The sequence below is a fragment of the Ammospiza caudacuta genome, chromosome Z, assembly GCF_027887145.1.
Source record: "Ammospiza caudacuta isolate bAmmCau1 chromosome Z, bAmmCau1.pri, whole genome shotgun sequence".
Lineage (NCBI taxonomy): Eukaryota > Metazoa > Chordata > Aves > Passeriformes > Passerellidae > Ammospiza > Ammospiza caudacuta.
The window spans coordinates 76,152,795-76,171,538 of NC_080632.1; the positions used below are offsets into that span (position 1 = coordinate 76,152,795).

The following is an 18,744-nucleotide window of genomic DNA, read 5'->3' on the forward strand; positions in this document are numbered from 1 at the left end:
ACCTTAGGTTAAAAAGATAATGCTTTATTTACTATATTCTAGAAGGTCAAGTTAAATATCGAATTCTAGTACTCATACAATCTTTCCATAGTAAGCAATCTGTTCTGCACTACCAGGTATTCATTTCTGAATGCTTTCTCTCAAGAAGCTGTATCTATGTAAACACCTAAAGTAATATGTTGGCTACTCTTAAAAACATCCATGAATAAATTCAGCTGCTTGCTTACTGCATTCATGGGAAAAACAGCAGCATGTTTATGTCCTAGAGAGGGTCCAAGTTTTGCTAAAACACTTGCTGGAACATTCTAGGCTTATGCATGAGGAAGGACCCTGATAACAGATGCAAATGAACGGTTTATTTAAAATCATTACCTGTCCCTATCTTTTGTTTTTTTTTTTTTCCTTTTTGGACAGTTACTCAGCTTCTCCTATGACTTTAAAATAAAAATCAACACTAGATAATAGTGGTTAGTGATACAAATACAAGAAGCAAAGTGCTACTACAAACAAACTAATATAAAAAAGAAATGTATGTCTCTTGATAGCACCAAAGCATCTCTCCCTTTTAGCATTCTTACACTGTAGTCCCAGGTTCTGGTTTTTGGTCATATCTAGAACTCCTTGAGCCCTCCTCCTGCTAAACTTCTACCAATGTAACAGTTGCACTTAGAAAAGATCTTAGAGAAAGTTTTATCTACGATCAGGCGCACAAAGCTACTAATATGTAATCAGAAAACCCAGGACCACAACATGAAATAATGGACAACCAGCATCTATTTTTACAGATGCTAATTCTGAACAGGCTACTCAGACTGTATTTGGCAACAAATGAAGGATACTAACGACAAAAGTTTCATTTGTGGCCTCCTAAATAAAAACTTCACTATAGCTCCTTTATGCTGCTTAACTTGTAAGGTATTGAGCTCTTAGCTGCTTCTGTGTAGATATCCCCAATTTACTGTTTTCAAGCTTGATTCATTCATCCTGCAGTATCTTTTCTTCAGTCAACATAGCTGAACAGATTTAATACATAGAAGTATTCATTTTGAATTCTGCAAACTCCTTAATAAACTCTACAAAGATTTCTAGCACCTCTGCAAGCTGTTCCAGAAGCTGCAGACAGTTGCTAGAGGCTGACATTACTTATCAATGTAAGTAATTGATTTGTACTTATCAAATCACTTGACAGTGATTTGTTTCATTTTTTTTTTTCAAAGATCCCCTGTAAAAAAGAAAGGCTGAAAGAAATATTCTGTAATTGCTCACAGATCCACAATTTCTAAAGGCTTTAAGTACAAAAAACTGATATAAAATATTATGAAACATTAGGGTGTAAAACCAAGTTAGACAGTAACAGTACTATGATAAAAGGTGCTCCAGCACTTTTTTTTTCCTAAGGAGCTTCAACGCACAGTGTCCATGGCATCAACTGCATTGTACATGATCACAAGAAACTAGGATTTCTCAGTGTCAATCTGCATTTGATGCCCCAAATCTCATGGCTCTTTTTATTGCCAACAGTTGGCCTTGCAATACTGGTAAAGTGTGAACCATTGATCTTCATGTCAGGTAGTGCTTCCTCGAGGAGCTGCAGCGAGCTATCAGTGACTATTCCAAATACCTGAAGAGTCTTCAGTGTTCGAATTTCACCAAGCTCTCTAGAAAGAGAGAGAGATAGCAAATTAACCATGAAACTGAAAACATTTTTTGGGGTTTTTCAGCCTGTACCCAAGCTACATAACACCATTTTTACTAATTTTTTAGAAGAGGGTAAACTACTTAAGCACATTTTTTATTGAAACTAGTACTCAACACTGATACTTCAGCAAACTGGCTGAATAAATTACTTTTTTGCTAGTCTCTCTCACAAACTGAAAACAAACTGATTCTTCCATTTTCATATCCTTGGACTTAAAAATCTAGAACAAGTGAAGTAAATTGCACAGATGAAGTTCCAGGATGTGGCTCAGGGGAAACAAGCCCCTGAGTACCATCAATAAGTCCCCAGTTTGGAGCAATATTTTGGTGAGTAGCCAGACCCAGCTTCTTGATTGCTTTACATTTTCCCAGTCATCATCTGAACTGTGTATCTTACAAGCAAGTACAGGACAAAATCAAAAGGCTGAGGCATGTGCTGCCACAGCAAAGTTTCTTCAGATCCTCATTTTCTTGTTCCTCTCAACCTTTTTTCTTGTTGTGTTGACATATTTCCTGAAAGTACTGGACTTGAAAGCTTCTATACTAATAAAAAGCAGAAGGACCTCATGAGCAAGTCACTCTTAACCATATTTGAATCACAATCAATAACTGATATAAATGCACACAAAAGCAAATACACACTTACTTACAGCTTACTAGTCCAGCCGGTACTGTCAACTCTGCCAGCTATTCCAAACCTTCCTCCACACTCAGTCTGACATCAGTCCTGGTCACTGGCAGGACTGCAACCTCCCATGCCAGCAATGAGTACCACTGGTATAATGCCACTAACACAAGACACAAGGCATGCATGGAGCAGCCAGGTCCATGAGTACAGACTGACACCACTGAAAGATTATCTCAGCTTCATTCCAGTCTGGATTCTCAGAGGATAACAGGTTCTAACAGTTGGGTTCTTTTATCTTAGTTTTACACGTGATTCCTCGTACCATTAGCTTTTTTGAAACAGTATTTGCAATTCTAAACATAAAATAAAGCAAATTTAAATTAATTCACCCTCTGCATGAACAGCAAATCAAAGCTAATTAGAGGTTACTTACACTAAGGCAGCAGGTGATATCTGGTAACATCGGCTAAGGCACAGGTGTTGTAGGAACACAAGTTGTTTAAAATACTGGAAGCACTCAGGCTTTAACATCATGCTGTCACTGTACAGAGAACACATTAAATAAAGTCTTAAGTACACAGCAGCAGTAAATTTGCTATTTTAAAAATTCAGCCAGAGGAATTCACTGAGTATCTACTTTTTCTATCACCAAAGTATGTTTTCACTGACTGTGGAAGCAACCCATCTCTCATGTATGTGCTGTGCATGCGAAGGGGCAGGTGAAGCAGAAGTTTCTCTTCATACAGATACTCTGCAGCAGAACCTGTGCCATGAATAGGCAAGTTCTCCAGAGATTTCAAAATACTGAAAGTCACTAAGTAAAAACCAAAACATACCTTTTTTTACAGTTATATGGCCAAGTACCAAATTAGTATTAGAGATGACTTAAACCCTCTCAGGGATGCTAGGCTAATGAACTGTAGGCATCTAAATATTTCCTTCCTTTCTACCTATCAATTACCACCTCTGGTTAGTTAACAAACCCTGTAGGTACCTGACATTTATGCTGGGGTAACAAGACATCTTACCTGCTCCAGATTAGGTCATGTCAGATAGCAAATCTTTCGTAGGTTTAGCTTGAATAGTATTTTCTGGATGTGCAGTGCTACCTACACAACCTTGCCTCAGTGCTAATCCCCTGAACCACAAGGATTTAAGGACTGGCTGCACAGGTTTTCTTACCTGAGATCTAAATGGACAAGCAAAGGACATCTCTCCACCAGCGTTTTCACATCTGAAAAGAGATAACACAGAGTCAGTCCGTCTTTCAGTAGCAAGAGGATGTGCTTTACACAGCCTGCTGATGTCCACACATGTTCATTTATGTGTTTCCTACTGGAACCCCACAACTGAAGCACAATTTTTAAAATAAAAGATACATGCTTAAGAGTTAGAGCATACAGTCTGCCTATGAAGATACCTTACATGGACTTCTTTTAACCCCCTGATTTAGTTAAGAGGGTTAAAAGAAGTTCAGAAACCTAGATTTAGTTCAGCAAATTATCCCTAGAAATCAGTTGCATCAACCATTAAATTAGGAAGGCAATAATTCAAATAATATTTTTGTGAAATCTACTGAAGACCTAGTAATGGTGAGCTGCCTGAAATATTTACATGTAGTGGAAAAATAATGAAAATTTTTCACATATCAAATATCCTTTCAGAGCACCAAATCCTTTAGACATGACCATTTTTACCCACAAAAAGTTCTCATGACAAAAAGTTATGTTTTTTTCTGATATAAACTAAATTTTTGACTTTCTTTCATTGTCTGCAAGACGCACAGATCAGCTGTAGTTCAGGCATTACCTAAAAGCCATTGCAAGGTGCTCAACAATGTGCAACAGAATTTTGATATTTCAGAATTCATGTGCAGAAACTAAACAAAACAATACCTTGATTATGTCCTAAGTCTTATGCCTGATACATTGCACTGAAACAGAGTAAAGACACTCAGAGAAAGTGTCTGACAAATGGAAGAGGTCAGCACATGGTCTCTAATGGTTCAATTACAGGGATCAAGGTTCAAATTCCTGATGTGGAGAAGATTATGTAGCATATTTGTTTATGAGTTTGGGGCTGAGATAAGATTTGCCTATTTTCCCACAAAGAGAATGCATGAGGGTGTCTGTGTGATGTTTAAATAGAAATGAGAGGTCACCTCCTGTATGTCATCCAACACCCCACTGTCATATTCACTCATTGCAAAATTTAAATTCTCTTTACTAGAAAAGGACTTTCACCCTTTAGCTATGCTCTTTTTCATTTTGATGTACCCTCCCCCAGATCTTGACTTACCTGCATTTTCTATCACCCTCCAATTTAATAGAACTTTTCTTTCTAGAGCTAGTAGCAAGTTAAGTGGTTAAATGTTGATTGCTAAGATTGCCGTCCAGATTAACTCATATCTGGATGTCAGTCTGAAACTCAAGCACGTACTATGACTGTTCTCTTTTAGAAGATGTTTCCAGCAGACACAACATGAGAAGGCTTAAGAAACCCTCCAGATACTGTTCCTGCAGCTAATTCATAGCACACAAAGTCCTGCTTCCAGGACTTCACAAGTAAAGTGAAGAAGCTTTCAGCTGAACAAAAAAATTAGTTTTCACTTGACTGTTCCTAAATTCGGAAGAAAAATCATCTCACCCTTCATGCTGGAGCTAGAACTCTGTAGTAAGAGTCTCTGACAGCAAGAATTTCAAACTGTACAGAGCACAAAAGTTACTGTTAGTACATGACTCTTCTATACAAAGAGTGAATGCCAAGCAGAAGAAAACGTAAAGCCTACTGCTTCATCCCATAGTGGGATTGTTTGCCACACTGCTGTTTACCTGCTATTTGTAGATTCTCTCTGTATCCACTTAAATTTAACTGGGTGATCTTTGAAGTAACATGATTGACTGCTGCTTTGACGTGAGTGGCTGTGAATTCACACCAGGACAGGTTCAGCTCCTCCAGCCTACACAGAGACAAAGTTGTTAACAAGAATGGCTGGAATGCAGTTCAAGTTCTGTTATTTTCTATTACACTTGATACTTTTAAAGCAAATACTTGTAACATACCAACTGCGAACTTACTGTATTCATGCCTAGAAATTCTAGTATGACAATAATTAAGCACTAATGAATGGAGCAGGTTACCCAGCCAAATCTGTCTCTGGAGATTTTCAAGATACAACCAGAGAACATCCTCATCCACATGGACAGTGCTAATTTTAGCCACTTTCAACTGGAATGATTCAGTAATGGCTTAGGAAGTAAAGGCTCTCTCCAGGAACTGCCACAAGGAGACACTGTCTTTTCATCGGGTTTGTGACCTGAATCTGTTACAAATGAACAGATGGTCACATTGAGAGGAAAAACTACCATTCATTATTAGCATTGGTCAGATGACCAATTAATCCTAATTAGCATAAAATAATTCATAGTTTTATATAAACACTGGTCATGCTGTGAGCTCAACTCTCTTTACGTGCTTGATTACCTATAGCCTGTCACCATAGGGCTGGGACAAAGTATTGTTCTGTGTGCAGGTGTTGTAGCTGTAACCAAGGGACAGAGACACAGTGAATGCACAACTAGAGCATTTAGCTGGCACTCTACATAAAATGAAAAAACAGTTAAATTGCCACTAGCATTCCTAGGATCAGATTTGCCATCTGGTATTCACTGCACACTGCACCGACTGCCATCCCCTAAAGAGCTCATGATCTGAGTAATCAGACCAAGCGACAGAAAGATTAAGGCTCTGGCTGTCCACTAACTCACAATTTGATTAAAAAACATCCTTTCGCAGAAGGAATGATTATGTACATTGTCCTGCAGGTCACAGCAAGTCAGCAGAAAGATTGGGATATAAATCCCAAATTCACTGGGGCCCAGTTCAGTGACGTTCTGTCAGCAGATGGTTTAATCACTGGAGCTGTCAATCTGAACACAGCCCTTCATAAACTAGAAGGTTACTGAAGGATTATTCTACCATGGAAAGGCACAGTGTTCTCGGCGACTCATCCTGTACTCTGACTGCAGAGGGAACTTTGCAGTTCCAAAACACACACTTGGTCTTTGTGAGAATCATACGTTATTTTCATAAAAAAAAAAAATCAAATTTACATGATGTCAAAGGAACATAAATGGGGTGTACCCAGCCAAGCGGATGATTCAGAAAACCCATGAAAAACTACAAAAGTACATCTTTGTTATTAAAGAAGAAAATAGCTTGATGGGAAGAAATTACCTGATTATTCAGCCAATAATCAACTGTTAGGCATTTAGGACCAAAACCAGGCATATTAAAAAAAAAAAATACAAGAATAACTGGGATGCCCAAGGAAAAAAAAATAATTTGTTTCAGGAATAGCAAAACCTGGTTTTGTCTTACATAGAACAACTGCTCAACATCAGCTCCAAGGCTTCTGCAGAAAATCCTGAGCACCCACAGAGATTTAGTCGTATCAAACTGGGATTTCTAGCAATGCTCCTGTAGAGAGAAGAAAAAAGAAAAATATGATAAAATTTAAATGTTGTAACATTGCTTGCTTTGCTATGATGTGCCTTTTTTTAAGACCTAATTTCCTGGACAGGCAATTGTTCATTAAATATGAAGTACTGCATATTTAATCAGCTGACTAACCTGCGTCACTAAGGGCCTAAACTCTGTACTACTGCATCAAAGCACAACCTTAAAAGGGACACTTGTCTATGTATGACACTGCTGACAAGTCTGCATATTTATAAACAACCAAGTTTACAAGGAAATGGTTTCTTTTCACCTTCTACTGTTGTATGCCAATAAACATACATCACAGCTTATCAGAGATTACTACAGCTCTACAAAAGACAAAGCAACCATCCCATTTCTGATGTCACCCCTCTGCAAGATGGAGGTTATTCCAGGAAAAAGCCCACGTCCAAACAGCATCCCCTGAATGCATTTCTTTGCAAGACTAGAGCACATATCCGGTTAGCAAAACCTGGAACATTCAGTATGCACATTTGTTCAGAAGGTGATAAAATTCCATAATTACTGCCAGATTAGTACCCAATTTTCTGATAGTTTTAACTGTTACTACTAATGGTATAAAAAGCCAAACTATACTGGTTTATTTTTATTCTGGTTTATTTACTCCCCTCTGTGGAGTGAGGAAAGTATCAGAAAGCCAGGGTCTCTGCCATCTGACCTAGGTGGCACCTCTGACATCTGTCCATAGGTGGCACCTCCACAATCCTGTGGTGTGATGGAACAGGAGGTTGACTACAAACCCATTAGTGTCTTTGCAGCTAACCAAAAAACACTTCATCTGCTTGACTGAATCTGTAATCTTCAAAGACTTCATAAGTTCAATAAAAAAAGTGAGCAACAGTGCAGAAGCACAATGGGTACCTGGTGGGAGAGCTACTGAGAGCCCTTGGAATAGAAAAGAACCTACACACCAAACACAAAGTTCTCTTGGGAGCAAAAAAACGGAAAAATAAAAGTAGCTCTGCTGTACAGCTCAGCTGTGGGAATATGGATCCATACACAGAGAGGTGAGCAGTTTCTCCAACCTCCTGCTACTCTGGAGAATTGGGAGGAAAAAAACCCCAAAACTAAATGGCCACCTTAAACTAGTCATTTCAAAATGCACCCACAATGAACAACTTCCCACTGCATTCTTTCATTAGCCTGCACAAAATAATGGCACCAAACAGAAGGCTTTACTGAATATTCCCAAACATGTCACTCACTTGATGATGCTGTCAGAAAGCACTAGACCCTCCAAGCTGAGGTTCTGCAGCTTTTCACACAGACAGAGAATACTGTGGAGATCTGCAGCAGACACTGTGCAGTTTGACAAATCCAGGTGTTGAATTTTAAGAAGACTAACAAAAAAAGAGAAGGAGAAAGGTTACTAAAAGTGCATTAAAACATGCTCCATAAATTCCCCACATCACAAATATACCCCATACACTAAAAGCATGCACAATTTGCAGAAAATTTTTCTACTGATTCCTCATAACATCTGAAAATTTATCCTGCTGGAGTTTAATGATTTTTTGAGTGTACCACATAAAAATGCTGCAGATGATGATAATTCAGGCCTCTACAAGATAGAAACTGCAAGGGTGGTGCTTGATATTGAAAAAAAAAAATCACATCAACTTGGTTTTAAATAACTGGCACGTGAGTGCAGATCCTCCTTTTTCAACACATGCCTAACCACTGATCAGCTCGTCCACACTCCACACACAGCACAAACACTGCTGCTCGCTGCTATTACCTTAAAACCAAAACCACACAGACTGAATATCTGAGACAGTTTCAGGGTTCAGAAGATGCAGAAAAAGCCTTACTTGCTTGTTTTAAACAACGGATCCCCAATGCAAGACCTTGGGCAGCGGAACACAGTAACACCTGCAGGCAACAACTGTCCAAGCACTCCTGGCAGCAGATTCCCACCAGTCAAATCAAGAGTCTGCCAGAGAGATTCATCAAATCTGGGGGAATGAATATTACTTGTTAGTGAGTTCAAATGGGTAACAGGTCAAAGCTGTGGGTAGAACCACAGAAAGTTTCTGGTGTCAAAAACAGGCAGAGAAGGGAAAGCTATTTAACAGACTACAATAATGTTAAAACATGTGAGGCATCTTTTGGTTATACATACCCACATATGGTCTAAATTGAACTATATATGTATAAATAAGATGAGAACCAGACCATTTAATGGTCTATGGAAGCAAAGATTTTCCTTAGTACTGAATGAAGAGAAATAGCACTTACGAAAGTCGATGCCATCTCTTGCAAATCATAGAAACTTTCAGTAAATCCTTTAGGGGCAAATAGGCAAAGATTGCCAGAAGCAATTCATCTGGAAGTGCATCCAAAGAAATACCTTTAGGGAAAGAGCAAAGCGCATTCTAGTTAAAGCTGGTTCATTTTTGCCTGCTGGTCAGATGCCTTGCTGGGTCTGGTTGTTAAAAGCCCCTTTACAGTTTCTCTGTAGGCATCAGCCTACATCAGGCATCAGCCCCACTATTCATCTCACAGGATGACATTTTTACCATCTTTGCCTAGGCACAACTGGTAAATGCAAATGTTCCTGTAATAGTCACTCTCTATACACAGTAAGGCCATGGACACTACTCACATACTCACTTGGGGAACATGAGCATCTTAGTTACTGCCTTTGTGACCTAATGCTTGTATGATTCTCTGGGTTTTTTCCCCCTCAGCCAAAATGCCCACTCTTCCTATGCACACAAGGGTCCCAGAAGGGAGCTCAAGGTAAGCTATGCTTCTGTGTGATACACAGAAAAAAATCAGGTACTACAAACTGCTTCCTAAAACACACATGCTATCACCACGCCAAGAATTATGTGAAACAATGTGGTACAAATCGCAGCTTCTCTCAGGGCCCCAGAAGGTGTCCCATGATTCACATGGGAGATTTCTGGATGGTGGAGCTCAGCAACAGCTGCCTTTGACCCAGCACTGCATCTTATATAAAACAGGAGTGTCTGAAGGCACTTCCACCTTCTGTATGACAGCATAATGTCTGGAGAGAGCTGCTTATTTATTCTGCACCCCATACTCATCCAGACTAAAACCACATTTTGACACCAGGGAAAGGAACCCAGTATCTTTTTCAATATCCCTTTCAAGAGTCCAAGAGCTCTGCTCTCTCCCTTTCCAGCCCTGCAGGCTTCCAGCCTCTGATGTGCTTTCCCTGTAGCTCTGGCACAGTCCCTCACGTTGCTTGCTTCCATCAGGAGCTGGAACACTGCTGGCACACCTCAGCCTGCACTCTTTACCTACCCTTCTCCTCCTGCCTCCAAACCGGTAGTTTTTGGATTGACTTTGGTTTTAAACTGATTGATTTTAGCTTATTTTTTCTCTGTGTGCTTTAACCATCTGGTAACTAGAGTGAATGTTGCCAACAAACCTTTTCATTAAACCTACTTTTGCTGCCTATTCTTTGAGCGACCTTAAAACACTGATTCACTACACAGCCCTGCTGGTTCAAAGTGCCACCTGTGTCCCACAGACAAGAGCAAACAAGCACAGGGACACGCAGGACAACCCCCCAGCACGCACACACACACATACAGGTGCTCATGGGGTCAGGCAGCAGAGAACCATGGTTTTAACAGATTACAATTCTGGAGCCAGACACACCACCTCGGCTTAAAGGCACATGTAAAAGAGGATTTATCACCCCAAGCCTGAAAGCCACTAGATCTAAAAGTGCCATTCTGCTGGGTAAGAGCAAAAGAACTAAACACTAAAGCAGGGTGGACTTGTGATGCCCACTCTCCATCTCTACCAAAGGGCAAGCAGAACCTGGGACAGGGGGACAGTACCTGACTCTGCCTCCCGGAGCAGCCATGGCCGGCGCACAATAACAAAGTCCTTTTCGTTGTCCTTCACCTTCTGCCTTTTTGGAGGAAGACAGGGTGACGACACCAGCAGGTCCTGTGGTGTGTTTTCATTGCCCAGCCTGTCTTTCTTAAGGGCCGACACTCCCATACCCGAGAGAAGCTCCGAGGTCTTGCCGGGGTCCCATTCCAAGCTGGTGGAAACATTAGTGCTAGAGGATGGGATCTCCTGGAGGTGCTTTCTGCAGACACAGCAAAACCCAGAGGCTCTGAGGGTACTACCAGACTGACACCAAACACAGGATGGGGATCCTTGAAGCATTTCAGTCACTCGCACTCCACAACCATACACAGGGAGACTAAGTGCGGGATCTGCGGGCGCTGGAAGCACAAACAGCGGCCACAGCGCAGGCGTGTGCTCGCTCTGGCAGGCTTTGGGGAAGAGCCCGCCAGGGATCGAGCGCGCCCCGCTCCCGGATGGGGCGGGTGAGGGGCCGGGGAGCGGGGCCAATCGAGGCGGCGGGACACGGCGGCCTCCCAACACCACCGAACCCGGACACTGCCGCGACAGCACCGGGGAGGACCCGCGCACGACGCGGCGGCAGCGCGGGCAGCGGGACGGGATGCTCGGGCAGGCGGGGGAAGCTCTCCCCGAGGCCGGGAGAGAGGCGGCCCGGGGACTCCGCATCCCAGCCAGCCTCAAGGACAGAAGCCCCGCTCCCCCGGGAGCACCCGCGGGGCCGCACACACACCTCCGATCCTGGCACCGCTCCCACGCCCAGGAGCTCCCTCCCGCTCCCCCGGGTCCCACAGCCGCTCCCGAGGCTCCACCACGCAGCGCCTCAGCCATCCCCGCGCAGCCGGGCCGCCCGAAGGGATCTGCGAGGGCTCACACGCAGACCGGGCGCCACGCGGCTCCCGCGCAGCCCACCAGCTGTACTCGTATGCCCGTGTCCCGGCGCATTCCCGGGTCCCCGTGCCCCGGTGTTCCCGCGTCCCGGCGCTCCCGTACCTGTACATGGCGCTGGGAGGCCCACGCGCGCCGCCGCACGCCCCGCGCCTTTCAGCACCGCGCCATCCCGGCGCCGGCCGGAAGGTGCAGTGGGAAGGGCGCAGAGGCTGCTGGGAGCTGTAGTTCGCAGTCCTGTGCCCGCCCGGAGGCGGGGCCGTGCCGGGCCGGCGGCGGCGGGCGGCGAATGGCGGCGGCTGCGACGCGGAAGGAGCCGGGAGCGGCTGCCGCTCCTTGCGCCACGCTCTGAGCCCGGTGCCGGCCGGGATGGCGGGCGGCGGAGCCCCGCGGGGGACGCGACGCTGAGCGGCGGCTCGGCCGTGGTGAGACGGCGGCGGGCGGGACGCAGGGCCGGGCGGAGCGGGGCCGCAGTGCCGAGTCACGGCCGGGCCGTTCTCCTGAGCGGAGACGGGAGCCGGGTGGGAAGCGGCAGCCCCCGGGCGCGTCGCCGGTGACAAGGGCGCGGGGGGAAGGGTGGTCGCGGGGCAGTGCTGGGTGAGGGCGCGTTCGTTTCCAGGCTCTTATCCCGGGCACTGCCCGCCCGTCAGGGACCCCGGGCACGTAGCGCGGGGCGGTGCTGGCTCCGTGTCCCTGGAGCTGCTCGGTGCTGTGCCGCACAGGCCTGGCGCCGGGGAGCGCTGGCACATTCCAGCGTGGAAGGTTTCCTCTGGGAACACCTGAAGCTGTCCGTCTGTGGCTGATCCTGACCCTCACCGTGCTTATTCCAACCCCGCAGTCTTTTCACACTGTGTTTCACAGCCCGCGGGACTTTCAGCAATGCAGCTCTTCCTGCGTTTTTTTTTTCCCCGAACTGCTTGTTTTGAAATTGGTGGGGATGGAGAACTAGGTCTGAACACACCTACAGCCCCGCTATTAGTCAACCACTTGCTTCAAATGCTGTCTTTTGTTTACTGCATAACGATGGAGAGACGCGCCTGTGAACTTGAGGGTGGTAATGGAGCCCGTAGCAAAGAGTACACAGCTTTCGGTCACGTACAGAGAATGAGGTGACACAAATTAACATCCATGTAATTTTTAAAAAAGTATCTTTTAAACGTTTCCAGTTTTAGCTTAATTCACGGAACAGTTGTTCAAAGATTATTTAAGCAGATAATCAGATGAAAAAGAGGTGGAGTTTTGGTTTAAAAAAAATCTGAGTTTATTTCACCTTTTCTGCAGCCCCTCTTTTCGCTGCGAATCATGTCACTCTTCTTCATTAATGCATGGGTAATCAAAAGATGGTTTTGTGGAAAATGCCAGTGTTTTTTACAGTCTGGAAATTAACAAATAGTGTGTTTATCTGAATGCAGTGTTGGGGCAGCAGTCATGTGACCGCCTTGCTGACACCTGCTTTGTGTCCGTGCATTAGTCTGGTAGCCCAGATAGTGATTTCTGTTCTTTTTTTAGATTCTGCATGCAACTGTACAATGCTTGTATTTGATTCTGTTTCAGTTCCTCTGATAAGTGAGTTATTTTCTTATATGTGTTATTTTCAGCATACTTCCCTAAACTGTTTGAAAGCTTCAGCCTCTGTGGTATTTAATATATTAGAAATTGGACTCGATGATCTTGGCGATATTTTGCAACCTTAAAGATTCTGTGATCCTTTGGTAGAGGACAACGCAGCACCATGTAAAACAAATAAGCTTGCTTGCATTTGAACACAAAAATCTTAGTGTTCCTTGGTCAAGCACTTGTCTTGCATTTAGTGCTACTGTGTAGAACCTAGTCTCCTGCAAAATCAGAGAGTACTGCTATTTTGGGTGGTATCAGCACAGCATTTTTTTTTTTTAATTAGAAGATAGAAAACTTGTTTCCCTAAACATCGAACTATTATGAATTAAATATCGATTGGTCCGTATCAATTAAATATTTAGCCAATTTAAAGTTTTTCTTCATTACAAAATAGTTTTACTGACAGGTACTAATAAAGTGTCAGTCAGTACATAGACTGACGAGTGTGTCCTAGAAGAGCAAAGCCATGCAAATTGCTTTCTGCACTAATCTCAGAGGTTGTTTCTCTCAAATAGTGCAATCAGATAATTTCTCTGGTTTTCTTGGGCAGTTTGTGGCTATTTTATTTCTTTAGATAGCTTTCTCACTGTACAGAGATAAAGCAGCTCTTTGTCTTTATAAATACTTACTATTTCCCCCAAGCTGTAAGGGCCAGTGTGTAGTAATAAAGTAAACAGAAAAACCCAAACCAGCCAAAGAAAAAAACCAAACAAAACTCATGATGCCACCCCTCCTCTAAACCTGAAACCAACCTAAAAGAAACCCCCACAACACACTATGCAGACTTGAATACTGAAATAGCTGAAGGGACTACTTGTGTCGTTTCTTTGCCTCTTGTTCTTCTCTGTTTATCAGTTCTGAAATAGTAAATTAGCCCATTTTGTTGTTTTAAGAAGGAAGTATCAAGGATTCTTGGTGTGGGGCAGTTCTGTCAGTACTGAAGGCTGTAGTCTGCTCCTGCATGTCTGTAGAGTGAAGTCTTTCTTTATGACTCTTAGCAGCATAATTCTGCTGAGCAGGGCAGGCTTCAGAAACCAAACACTGGGGTTTTTTTGCCAAGTGAAGTGTGCTAGTAATAAGAATATATAATAAGAACTAGCAGATTATTCTCTGACAGAAAGGCAGAAGGTCATCATTGAGCTGGCCATTGATATATTGCTGGAGATGGCAGCTTTTGTACTTGCAGGTGAGCTAGGAATTCAGCTTGAGGTGGCAGATGCTGTTGCCCAGATATATAATTTTTCTATGTTAAGGCTCTCAGTTCTGTTGCTGACTGTCTCTGATAATCCCTTTCATAGTTTGGCAGCTTTTTTGGTGACAGATTTTCTCCAGACAGATGTAGTTATGATCTTTAAAAATACAGAGTAAGTATTCGGTTTTTCAGGTGTTTCAGCTGAAATATCCAAAATGTCTAGAAATGTACCTTTTTCAAATTAATTTGATCTCCACCTGAGAATGCTTGAAGAACGATAAAAAAAAGTCTTTAGTATTCTAGAAATGTCTGGGGTACCAGACAGGAAAACCAGAAGCATGGTTGCTGTCTTCATTAGTAATATTTGAAGGACAGGCAGAGCTACAGATAGGCAGATTCCTCTTCTTCTTGAATTCCTGAAAAAAAAAATCTGGTGCTAAAGCTACTTGTAAGTACATAGAATATAATAGGTGAGTAAAAGTCAGCATCGGTTTGTCAAGGACAAATAGTTGAAGTAATCTAATCTATTTAAGTAATGACTGATAGACCTACTGTATACAAGAGGATCAGTTTATAATCTTATGTATTGCTTAGTAGGACTTTGATTGTTCCTTAGCATGTTTTTTCTTGGGAAGCAAAGCTGGGAAGAGCCACTGTTGTGGCTGAGGAGGCCATTTCCTTGTCAAATACTTCTAATGGTTTTCAGAGTTCCCCTAATGAAATAGTACGGTGATTAAAACTATAGAAGGCACAAAACTACCAGAGATTTCAGGTCTTTCTGAAAGTGGTAGTGTAAATCAAAATGCCTTAAAGATTTGGAAACTTGCGAGGGGGCGGGAACGGATACAGCTGAGCAGAGTTTTGTTCCTGTGTTAAGCAGGAGCAATCAACCACAGAAATACAGGATAGAGAAGTAGTGTTGTGTTTCCTGGAGGGAAAGAATTTGGAGGCCTTAAGAAAGCTGAATTTGTGAAGGAAACATCCTATTCCTATTTAAACTTTTTAGTAAGGCATGTGAAGCAGTGTTTAACATCTGTTCAGGCCTCCCCAGTTGTTCTGTTGGGAGACTGGTGGAATCCTTCACAGATATGCTTTAGTCTTTCTAGCCCTTCTTTAGGAATATAGTACTGGGGTGTCTTTGGTAAATTTGGTGCTGCATTAAAGCTCTAAGAAAGTATGGGGTTTTTCATTCTCTGCTGTTTCATTTAGTAACCTGAGATTTCTGTACCAGGCAGAGTAGTTCATTTGTAATGTAGATGTTGTGAGCACAGTTACTCTCAGGTTGGCAGGGTAATTTAATACTGTTGATAGTAGGGAGTCTGTCATATAAAAGGAATTAAGCCTGAACTGAGCCCTTTATGATGCATGTAGTGTTAGTAGCTGGGTAAAATTAAGAACTTAGCTGATTTTGTCTGTGTCTGAAAAGAAGCAGGAAAATCCTAAGCCAACGCAAGAGCATGTCCTTATGTTTTATTGGTTAAGTTGCACTTCTCGTGCCAGTGTTTCAGCTTTTAATCTTATTTGTATTAATCTGTAGTTGCGTGGTTGTTCAGAAACTGAGTATGCCCATAAATACTTCTCCATTCACGGTGAGGGCTCTTGTTACTTTGTCGTTGCTTTAGCAGGAGCATCCTCTAAGCCGCTGAAGGTTGTACAGTACTAGAGAACCCTCCTGAAGTGGTTATTTCAGGACAAGATTTTTTTTTAGTGATTCTGGAATTCCAGTCAGCTGATACTAGGTAGCTGTATGCCAATAGTGAGACGGCTGTCTAAATAAAGTGATGAAGCAGGATGATAGGTAAGAAGCTTACCTTTCTTTGAGCTAACAACCAGGTTCGGTGGCAAGTGCTGCTTTCCACAGGAAGGCATGGCTTTATAGCCTGCAGTAATGTGTTTTAAGGCCTGATTCTAGTAGCACAGGTCTAGATATGTCTGCGCTGTTGAGTTGGACTTAGTTCATCAGAAGAGCTCCTCTCAAGCATTGCATTTCTCACTTTGTAGAGTTTCTTCTGTTTAATCTTTCTATGTGGAGAGCTGGTTTTAAATCGTTTATATCTAAAAATTTTAAACAGTTATTTTTAAAATGTGTATACAGTAATTCAAAACAACTCTGTTATTAGTCTCAGTTTTTTGAAAAAACAGGCCTTTCTTTTTGTGTTTTGAGATTAAAATAGGAACCAGAAAAGAACATAAAGATGTAGTTTACTGATAACTACAAAGTCACTTCTGTCTTTGAAAATTATTTAAGTTGTGGTAGGAATCAATTCCTTCTTTATTTTAGCATATTGAGTACATTTTTATAATACTTCTGCAGGTACCCTTATGATAGTAGCTGAGTGCAGCATCTTGCACAAAAACTTTTTACCTTGTGTTTTGGTAGAAGCTTTTTAGGTGTGACGGTAATAAGACTTTGTGACTAATGAAGTGCATGCTGTATAATTTTTTTGTTTACATAGCAAAAGGTGTGGCTGTAATGGGCACGAAAAGCTGCGTGCCAGATAGCAGTGCCTTAATGAACCTGATTCGTAATTGTTTTGTTATTTTTGCTTCTCTGGAATTGGCTGCTATACTGTAAATTGAAAAGGCTTTTCTGAGGAAGCAATAATGGTACGATAGAACAGTCAAGAACTTGCTTTGAATAAGTGATTGAGAAATAGGTGAGATATCCTGAGTTTTTAATGTACAAATTATTCAGCTAAAGTAGAGTACAGAAAGATAGTAAGGGGGTGATTTGTCCTAATGCAAGTGTTGATAGTTTGATAAACACGTTAATGAAAGGCAGTAAAGAAAAAGAGTGTGAATCTTTGACTAGAAACACAAAGGTAACTCGATAGGGGGAAAAAAGGAGTCACAGAATAATTGTTCCTTTTTGTCCTCAAGGTAGTAATGGCATCACAAACTTTAGAGGTTTTTTAGTGTAAATAAGAGAGTTTTCCCTACATAGTGCCCTGAAGCCTAATAGATCTGCTTAAGCAATTTACTGAGAAATTAGTAAAAGAGATGCTTCACTTTACCAAGTTCTAAAGAGATTTAAAAGTAAGTAGAGGGGAATTTCAGTAATAGCATTTCTTTTAGATCTCCAGGAAAGTGAAAGTACTGGAAGTCTTAACAGCAAAGCCATAGCAAAAACTATTTCTCTCAAATCAAATCAGCAAAATGTTAATCTTGATGGAGAGACAAGTCAGACTGGCCAGAGTAATAAACTTTTTTTTTTTTTTTTAACAATGCATAAAATGCCTGTGATAAAATTATGCTTTTTCAAAAGGTCTGAAGCAGTTTAAATAAAAATGTAGCAAGTCAGTGAAATTTTCTGTAGTGGATTTGTGCAGCTCACTGTCCATTTGTATCATAGCTTGTCTGTATGAAGCAATATGAACTTTCTTACAGCAGTCCTGACTGTAACAGAGTAATTAAACACAGAAGGACAAGCAGAGGAAAAATACATCATGGCAAACTATACCAAATGAATTGAGACCCTTGTTTCTCTGAATAGCACTGGAGGAGTAGGAAGGTGAATTGAAATTCTTGAAATTTCAAACCTCAAAGAGGTGCATTACAAGTAGACTAACACGTTTGTTGCTGCGTTTTTATGCTCTGTTAACTCTTACGTATAGATTTTAAATATGTATTTGAGGTACACTGCATTAAAATGTTGTTCATTAGCTATCCAGAAATACTTGATATAAATATTTAACCCTTTGTAGAAATTAGTTGATTGCTTCTAAAAGGAGAAGAAAAGAGCAGAATAGATTTTCATCTTGAAATTTGTCCTGGACCTAGAGTTGGGCTAGTAGTGTATTTAAGGACAGAGATTTGCCTCCTGGATCTATTGTATATCAACATGATGACCAGGAGTTTCTCTAATATGTTGCTGGAAATAACAGCATTGGAATGACATGTTTTGATTTCTTCAGAGGACTTCAGGGCACCTGGCTGAAAATCTTTGGTTTTGTCTGATAAGAATCCTGGTCATGTGAAGTATGAAAAGTTGGTTAATATGTTCAAAGTGTCCATTGAACAACTCTTCTGTGTAAATATCTTCTAGAGATTTTAATGTAATTGAATTTCTTTTTGTCTTGCAGTTTTGATCTGCTTTCCCAAGTGCTTGTGGTGTGGCTGGGGCCAGCATTTAACAATGAGTGGTGCAGCGTTGGGCCTCGAGATAGTGTTTGTCTTTTTCCTGGCCTTATTCCTACTTCACCGGTATGGAGACTTCAAGAAACAGCACAGGCTGGTGATCATAGCAACATTATTGGCTTGGTATCTCTGCTTCCTGATTGTGTTCATACTGCCTCTGGATGTCAGTACGGTAAGAAACGTGCAGGACTTCCTGCTTAATTGCATCAAA

General features: G+C 41.9%; 2 protein-coding genes across 5 annotated transcripts in view; one reads left to right on the forward strand and one right to left on the reverse strand.

The window, feature by feature from the left end:
• Positions 1 to 3: 3 nt before the first annotated feature.
• On the reverse strand, positions 4 to 11,761 carry SKP2 (S-phase kinase associated protein 2). Of its 3 annotated transcripts, XM_058823690.1 has the most exons (10): positions 11,693 to 11,761; positions 10,666 to 10,922; positions 9,086 to 9,197; positions 8,659 to 8,802; positions 8,053 to 8,187; positions 6,707 to 6,805; positions 5,158 to 5,285; positions 3,509 to 3,560; positions 2,760 to 2,867; positions 4 to 1,658 (listed from the first exon to the last, which is right to left on the reverse strand). In XM_058823690.1, exons 1-10 carry the CDS (start codon positions 11,698 to 11,700, stop codon positions 1,445 to 1,447), a joined length of 1,257 nt encoding a protein of 418 aa, XP_058679673.1. In that variant the 5' UTR covers positions 11,701 to 11,761; the 3' UTR covers positions 4 to 1,444. The 3 variants fall into 3 exon arrangements, with proteins under 3 accessions (XP_058679673.1, XP_058679672.1, XP_058679674.1); XM_058823689.1 differs by lacking the exon at positions 11,693 to 11,761 and having other exon boundaries at positions 10,666 to 11,003; XM_058823691.1 differs by lacking the exons at positions 8,659 to 8,802; positions 9,086 to 9,197; positions 11,693 to 11,761 and having other exon boundaries at positions 10,666 to 10,919.
• A 98-nt stretch (positions 11,762 to 11,859) lies between these two features.
• LMBRD2 (LMBR1 domain containing 2) overlaps positions 11,860 to 18,744 on the forward strand; it is a 32,544-nt gene continuing 25,659 nt past the window's right edge. For both annotated transcript variants that reach the window (XR_009275940.1, XM_058823657.1), the window contains exons 1-2: positions 11,860 to 12,012; positions 18,479 to 18,705. Coding sequence is in view for 1 of the 2 variants with exons in the window: in XM_058823657.1 (XP_058679640.1) it covers positions 18,532 to 18,705 (174 nt within the window). In the remaining variant the exon portion in view is untranslated. The remainder of the gene's footprint in view (positions 12,013 to 18,478; positions 18,706 to 18,744) is intronic.

Bases quoted from the DNA above. Each gene is read 5' to 3' on its own strand.
- SKP2 (XM_058823689.1), bottom strand. From the start codon at position 11,002: ATGCTTCAAGGATCCCCATCCTGTGTTTGGTGTCAGTCTGGTAGTACC. The intron at 5,286-6,706 runs GTAAGACAAAAC...GTCTCTGTGTAG, and splicing joins ATGTTGAGCAGTTGTTCTAT to GCTGGAGGAGCTGAACCTGT. The intron at 3,561-5,157 runs GTAAACAGCAGT...ATCTCTTTTCAG, and splicing joins AGAGAATCTACAAATAGCAG to ATGTGAAAACGCTGGTGGAG.